General features: G+C 52.4%; 1 protein-coding gene across 1 annotated transcript in view; it reads right to left on the bottom strand.

The window, feature by feature from the left end:
* Positions 1-8,190, bottom strand: part of BRME1 (break repair meiotic recombinase recruitment factor 1) — a 31,389-nt gene that overhangs the window by 4,539 nt on the left and 18,660 nt on the right. The window contains exon 4 of the mRNA XM_007954428.1: positions 3,701-4,927. Coding sequence (XP_007952619.1) covers positions 3,701-4,927 — 1,227 coding nt within the window. The remainder of the gene's footprint in view (positions 1-3,700; positions 4,928-8,190) is intronic.

Raw genomic sequence — 8,190 nt, 5'->3', positions numbered from 1 at the left:
AAAAAAAAAATTATGGAACTGTACACTTAAAATGGGTGAATGTTATGCCATGCAAATTACACAGTGGCTGCAACAGGCTCAAACTCGGAGATGACCGAGATGGCACGGGACATGGCCGTGTTTTGTCCTGTTGTACATGGGGTCACTGTGAGTCAGCACTGACTCGACAGCACCCAACAACCAATCATACCTAAATAAAGCGGTTAGAAAATAATACAAAAGGAAGCTGCCTGTAGCCCCTCAGTTCTCACAAGAGAATGATTTTGACCTCCATAGAAAGACATTAGGAGCTCTGGTGGCATAGTGCCTAAGGCATCTGACTGCTAACCAGAAGGCTGCTATGAGTTGGATCCGACTCCACGGCAGTGAGTTTATTTTTTTTGGTACAGAGACATGGGGCTATGTGTGGAAACACGTTTGGGTGTTGCAACTGTGTGTGTGTAGGGGGGCACAGTGCTGGTATCTGCTAGTACGGGTGGGTTGAGGCCAGGGACGCTGCTAAATGTCTTACAGGACATGGGAGACCCCTACCACAGAGTGACCTGGCCTGAAACATCAGTAATGCCAAGATGGAGAAGCCCTGCTGTAGACGGGTACTGTGCCTCCCGTGTATCTGGCCAACTCTGTGTAAGTGACTTTATGATTTAAAATCCCATTCGATGTTACATACCACCTAACTTTTCTTTGCCATATAAGGGATGTTCGCATTGTCAACAGATGCAACTGCTCCCGCCAGGGGTCTCTAAGCATTCCTGACAGGACAAAACCTATCCTCACCCTTGCACATGGGCAAGTCTAGATGAGGTGTCCGGAGGTGAAAGAAGAACCCAGGATCAGCTTTTTAAAGGGCTCTTCCTCAGCAGTAAGGATCCTGCGTGACACACGTGGTTTGTGGTTGGCTGCTGGCCTAAAGGTAGGCGGTTCGAACCCACCCAGTGGCTCCTTGAAGAAAGGGCCGGTGCTCTGCTCCTATACAGACTGCAGCCAAGTAAACCCCGCGGAGCAGTTCCATTCGGCACCACATGGCGGCGCCGAGTCAGGGGCTTGCTTGGACGGCAGCCAATAGCAGCAGCAGCGTCCAGAGGCTCCCTACCTGGTAGCATAGTGGCTAAGACACTTGCCTGCTAACCAGACGGCTGGCGGTTCAAACCCACCAGCCACTCCTCGGAAGGAAGGTTGCGCAATCCTACTTCTGTAGTGATACTGCCTCGGAAACCCAAGGAGGGGTCGCTATGAGTCGGGGCCAACTCGACGGCACATAACAACAACAACAACAACAAAGGGAGCAGCTACAGGAAGACCCCAAACCTTCCGAGGGTGAACTAGCCTCTTCACTGCTGTACAGCCTCCCAGTCCCGCTCCTCCCCCAATGCCATGTGGGGCTGTGAGGCTGAGGTCAAGGACCACCGTGAGCTGTCTTCTCACGGGAACCTGCTTGGTGGCTGCATCGCCCTGACTTGCTCAGCAACGCCCGGTGTCGAAACACAGCACACCCAAGCGTTGGCCGTCTGGCTGGAGTGCGGGTGCTCCCCGAGCTGGTCCTACCACCCGGCCTCCCACCGTGCTGACTGCTCCATATCCTCAAAAGTGAGCTGCCCCCTCTGGCCTGTCTGGAAGGACTTATAGGTTCACCTGCTACCTGCTAGAGGCCTCCTGGGCAAAGTGGATTCCAATCCTCCCAACTTCTTCCCTAACCTTCTCCCAAGAGGCCAGGAGCTGGGAGCATCTTCAGTAGCTCTTCTTTCCGAGAGGGTTTGCAGTTTTTAATGGACGAGGCTCCCATGATAATCTCTCTGCTGTGTCCAGCCCCTGAAGTCTGCCTCTCCCAGCACAAGGGACATCTTACCCAGACTCGAACACCAAGCTGCACTGAGGACTTGCCTTCAATGATACCTCTCATTTGGGATCACAACACTGTGAAATGGGTGGGCACCAGAAGACTGGCTGGCAGAGACGAATCACTGTGCCTCCGTGTGGCGGCCGGGCCAAGCTGTGGGTCCGGGTCTGAGGACCCACCACTCAGATGAATACTGCACATGGTCAAAGTGACCCTGGCAATGGCTCAGGAAGGTGGCAGCTGGAGATCCACATGCACCCCTCCACGTGCAGCCCAGCCTCACTCCCCTCTCAGATGGGACAGTAGGCCACTGCTTCAGCTGCGATGTGCTCAGGAACCGTGTTCTATGAAGACTCAGTAGGTGTTGGTGAGTTGAGCCTGGCTCCTGGTGACCCCATGTGTCAGGCTACAGCTGTGCTCCACAGGCTTCTCAATGGCTGAGTTTGGGGAAGTACACTGCCAGGACTTTCTTCCAAGACTCTTCTGGGTGGACTTGAACCACCAACCTTTCGGGTGGCAGCCAAGCACATTCATTACTCTGCCCTACCCAGGCACCCCATTCTTTAAGCACCAGAATCATGCAGAAGGAAATGCTCCCTCTGGGAGAGGCAGGTGGGGCCCAGATAACCATGGGGCAGGAGCCAACGTGATTTGCTCCCTTGACACAGAGCAGGTGCTCCATAAACAGGCGCTGAATGCTTGGATCTCTGAATGTCTCAGCAGGGATGGCCATAGAAACAGGCTGATGCTGGAAAAGCAAATGGGCTCCACATCCCAAGGCCACGTGGCTAAGGCTCACTTCAGAGTCAGCTTCCTTCACTCATGCTGTCTCCTCTGGCAGGTATCTGACCTCTTCAGCCTCTTGGTCACACCCAACATATGCAGAGAGCATGGTCTGCCTTCCCAGAGGGGACTGGCAAGCACTCAATGGGGCTCAGGTGTGCCAAATACCAGGGATGTTGCACTTCCTGAAATGAGGCAGCCACTTGCCCCAACAGGTGATCAGGGACAGCTGGCAAAGAGTCAGCAGCTGGAGAAGGCAACACCTGGGCAGGTTTCATGCCGCCTTGTCAGGCGGGCAGGTCTCAGGAGGCGGCAAAGCCCTCACAAATTGCAGTGGGAAAATCAAATATACGTATGTATAAAATAAAATCATACATATATATAAAATCAAACCAGCCACCATTGAGTTGCTTCCGACTCATGGCAACCCAGTTGTGTGGTGCAGAACTGTGTTCCATAGGGTTTTCAAGAGTATTCATAATATTGTGATTTACTTACTTTAATCCATCTATGTTGTTGTTGTTATGTGCCGTCAAGCTGGCCTGACTTATAGCGACCCCTCCTTGGGTTTCCAAGGCGGTATCACTACAGAAATAGACTGCCTTCCAAAGAGTGGTGGTGGGTTTGAACCACCAGCCTTCTGGTAAGCAGTCAAATGCCTTAGGCACTATGCTACCAAAGCTCCTAATCCATCAACTAATAGAATCCTATCACAATCCCCAGTGACCCTAAAGAGGGCAGCTGAAGGGTAGAAGGGCTGGTCCAAGACTGCAGCACCCCCAGGGTCAGAGAGGGAGGGCCACCACCAATGGTTGGCCCAGCAGAGTAACTGCTCTGTGGTCCCTCAACTCTTCAGCTCCCCCATGGGGCGGGTCCATCAGAGGCAGGTCTCACCTTTCCAGAAAACCACTTACTCATTACTCATCCAAGTTATGACTCAGGCCGCTGAAGTTGTATGTTGTGCAAACAGGCCCCTGCACAACCCCACCCCCTGTCCCCACTGGATGGTTTTGGGGAGGGCTCTTGGCTGGCTGGCATCTGCCCTGGGGCAGTCCGGTTGGACTTCAGAAAAGCTCTTACCTGCTCAAGAGAGCCTGTGAAGCTCGGGGCATCCAGGACATCCTGCATCTGGCTGTCTGGCAGGAAGTCGAGTTCCATGGTTGAAGAGCCCCCCCAGACGGCCTGGTCCGCAGGGCCGGGAGCAGCGGGGGCCCCAGGCCCCTGGGGTGGCTGGGGCGGGCCATCCACCACTTCTCTATGCTCTTGCAGGCTAGCAGGGTGGAGGGCCAGGCTGTGACCTGAGGGCTCAGGGTTCATAGGGCTCTTCCCGCTTGGCTCATCTGCTTTTCCACTGATAGACTCCACCGGGGAAGGCTGTGCGCATGCACCCCGTAGCCCCTCCTGACTAGGGCCTGACAGTTGCCTCGGATCTACACCTGGACCCACTTCTAAGGTGAGAGGGCTGGAATCGCCAGTACCCACTGTAGGCTCTTGATTCTCCAGAGCAGGAGCCAGGGAGGCTGCAGGGGGCCCTGGGGCATTGCTGGGGGGCTCATCTCCAAGCTCTGCTTCCCCTCTGCCTCCTACAGCCTCTGAGGAGTGTGGCAGGGCCCCACTGTGGCCGCTGCTGGGGGCCTGCCCGTCCAACCTGGCCACCTGCAGAGCCCCTGGTGGTGGCACTGTGGGGTCTGTGATCCTCTCTGTGAAGATGACAACAGGCTTGCTGGGTGTTTGCACATGGTCTGGACAGCCCTGGGCAGCAGACCCAGGTTCTGGGCTCTGAGACACAGGGCTCAGGCCCTGAGCAGGGACTGGAGAAGAAATGGGGCCCAAGATGCCTAGGACACCTTCTCCTTCCTTCTGGGGGGCTCCTCTGTGTAGCTCCTTCCCTTCAGATTCACTGCTTGGTGGAGGCCCCTTTTGGCCAAGACTCTGAGGAGCCAAACCCTTCTGTGTGCCAGGCCTGCCATTCCCCTGCTGTTCCTCTACAAGGCGGGATTCTACTAAGCTTTTGTTTCCACCATCCAGAGCATGGGTCCCAGGCCCTGGCAGATGGTCCTGGCTGGCCCTCTCTGAAGCAGAGGGCATTGATCCCCAGCTCGGGTAGCTGTCGGTGGATGTCACTGGCAGAAAAGCCCCACTGCCTGGCACAGGCTCCGGGGAGAGCTGGCCTTGCTGCTTGGGGTGGGCACCAGTAGCAGCCACTACCCGGTCCTCTGGGCCCCCCTCCTCGGGGAGAGCAAGCCCCAGGGATGCCTGTAGCTGCTGGCTTCCTGCCTGTGAGGCACTGGGCTCCTGCGGCATTTCCTGTGGAGATAAAAAGGCAGCCTGGGGCACTCATGAACGCACCCTTTAGAAGACTGTCCTAGTGTTTACTGTCCCTGTCCTAAGTCTTCCTGATGCAGACGGCCAAGCATCCCCTCCAACTCTGCACCACATGACCAGTTACAATGCCAGGCAAGCTCCATACTGAGGACTGGTGGTCACCAGGAGCCCTTCTTCCACCAGCCTCCTCTCCTTGGGAAGGCCAGGGGCCTTGGGTCCTGGTTTGGATCATGGACTTCAGTTAGGTAATAAGATACTACCATTGGGGGAGGCTGGAGGAGGGTACACAGGAACTCTCTGTGCTGTTGTTGTAAGTTCCTGTGAGTCTATAGTTATTTCAAGATAGATACAAAGTTTTCTTCTTATTAAAAAAAAAAAAAAAAGCAAAGCATTCCTAACGGGTTCCCATGCTCACTGTTCCTTCTCCTTCGCACTGAACAGGGCCTGGCACTGCAAAGGTACACAGTATGCGTTCTAGAATGAATCATAAAAGTCTGACCACGTGGACATGCATGTGTGTGGAATGCACAGGCCTGCAGCAATATCAGCAATCAAGAGTATAGCACGGGGCCTCACACACCCCTGCACGTGTGTGTGCATAGCAGCACTGTTCACAACAGCCAAAAGGTGGGACCCACCCAACTGTTCATCAGATGAATACACAGACCCAGTGCAGTGTGTGCATGGGAGGTGCAGTACTCAGTGGCTGCCACGATGGGCTCAGGTACAGCAAGTACTGCGAGGCTGGCACAGGACTGGGCAGTGTTTCATTCTGTTGCACACAGGGACACTATGAGTTGGAGGTGACTCAACGGCACCTAACAACAACAACAAAGGAGTAAAGCCTTGATACATGCTTCGAAATGGATGAACCTGAGAACACTGTGTTGAGTTAAAGAAGCCAGATGCAGAAGGCCACATGTTGTGTGGTTTTGTTTACACATCTAGACTAGGCAGACTCATGGAGACAGACAGCAGGTCAGTGGTTGGCAAGGGTGGGGGTAGTGGGGAAGAGAGAGTGGCTGCCAATGGGCACTGGGTTTTCCTTCTGGGGTGATGAAAATGTTCTGGAAGCAGACAGTGGTGAATATTCTTAATGTTACTGAAAGGTGCACTTAAAACAGTTAAAATGGTGAATTTCATGGTATATATATTTTATCATAAAAGTATTTTAAACAAGCAAACACTGAACAACAACAAAAGTGTGCAGCTAGCACTGACTGGGCAGTACTGTGGGCTGGGCCCTGTGCTGGCTTTTACATACAGCCTCTCGCCGAGTCCTGGCAGCAGCCTCGGGAGGCCCTTTTCTGTCATTATCTTTAGTTCACAAGGTTAATAAGGGCTGGAGTGTGGCACAGCTGGGACTCAGACTCTGTTCCATTCAAAATCCATGCCCACAACCTCTGCACCCAACTATCCCCTGAGAAATTCTTGTGGTACATGAGCTGCAAAAAAATAAATTCACTAACAAGGGACTGAGGTCTCCCCCAGCAGGCACCTTATAGACAGTGCGGGGATCCTCCCTTCAGAGTTATCAGAGCAGGGATCATGGCTGGGGGAGGGCTGCACTGCAGACTCTGGACCACCAAGGCCTGTGTGTGCAATTTTAGTGAAGTAGGTGTCCTGTCTGTCAAGTCACCCACATCTTCAACTGACTGTGACACTAATCTCCCTCTTCTTAATCAAACTTTTTCTTTTGAGGTAATTTTATTTTGAGGCTCAAATGTAGTGGTAAAAAGTAACACAGAGCCCCAAATGTACCCTTTATGCAGTTGCCCTCAGCAGAAACACTTTGCAGACCTGTTCTTGTTGGGAGGACGGTCTGCTGAGGCCCCTCCACCTCTCACCTGGCTGCTGAAACAAATCTTGAGCCCAGAGCATTCCTTTATAACGGTGGCTAGGAACTGAGCCTTGCTCTCTCCTCCAATTTATTTTCCATATGGGGAGCCTTCTTCCCTGTTCTGGGTACACAGCGAACTTACTCTCTGCCTACACATGTGTGTGATACTCACCTGGCCAACCCCACTCCTCTATCTGTTCCCGGCAGGGAGGGAACAGAGTGCCTCCTCTGCAGCATGAGAGGGGTGCGTGCAGACCACCAGCCCTGCGCTGGCTGTGGGGAATGAGCCGCAGGCCACCAGGGACCAGTGCCCACTGCCGAAGCTCCCTTAGCTCTGTCTCTTCTCTACATGAATAAAGTGCTGTTCCACCCAATGCCTGTGTGTAAGCCATGCTTTTGTTGGTGACTCTGAGCTTTGGCTCCATAATAATCAATGTCCTAACACTGATAACGTAATATTGACATTGATATATTTCAAGCATCTCATTCAGATGTCTCCAGTTTGACTTGTGCTCATTTGGTGTGTGTGTGTATGTGTGTGTGTGTGTTATGTTCTGTACACTTCTATCACTTGTGACAGTTCCTGTATCCATAAGACCCTGAACAGTTCCAATACCACAAGGATCCCTTAGCCTACCCTTTTATATGCACACACTCTCCCTCCCATAATCCCCCTAATCTAGTCTCTCTATCACTGTTATTTCAATAATGTGAAGTAAATGGAATCACACAGCATGTACCCTTTGCAATTGGCTTTTTCCACTGGAGATTCAGCTCACTCCTCACGTCTATCACTAGCTCTTCCTTCTTAATGCTGAGTAGGATTCATGGTGTGGAGGAACCATTCACCGTGGAAGGACATCTGGGTTGTTCCCAGTTTTGGGTGATTGTGAATACAGCTACTATAAACGTTCAACACCCCATTTTTAGAGGTACGTATTACCAAAGATACCACCATCTCCAGAGCACATCATAACACTCTCAACTCACAGAAAGCTCCTGAAAAGCAAAGGGGAGCTGGGGATGAAAAGCCGAAAATGGAAAGCTGTTTCTGTCAGTGTTACTATCTCCATGCACCCTGGGCAAAAGAGCTCTGGCTGGGATTCTCAGCCTATACGACTATGAGACTAGAAGAGCTAGATGGTGCCAGGCTACCATTGTCAACCACTCAGAGGGGGATCTAAGTAGCAGATCCTCGATAGAGTGGGAGAACGATGTGGAACAAAACTCAAAATCATTAAAAAAGAAAAGAAAAGAAAAAGGGACCAAGTTTGCTGGTTTAATAGAGCCTGGTAGAACCCTTGAGACTATGGCTCCTAGCTGCCCCGTGGCTTCCAGCTAAACAAAAGACAGGCATATGAGCTGAACATTTACATTAGGTAGATACACTCCTTGGAGAGATCAA

This window comes from Orycteropus afer, unplaced genomic scaffold (assembly GCF_000298275.1).
Source record: "Orycteropus afer afer isolate SDZICR_OR568_19922 unplaced genomic scaffold, OryAfe1.0 scaffold00460, whole genome shotgun sequence".
NCBI lineage: Eukaryota > Metazoa > Chordata > Mammalia > Tubulidentata > Orycteropodidae > Orycteropus > Orycteropus afer.
This window is presented reverse-complemented; position numbering and strand designations above follow the sequence as displayed.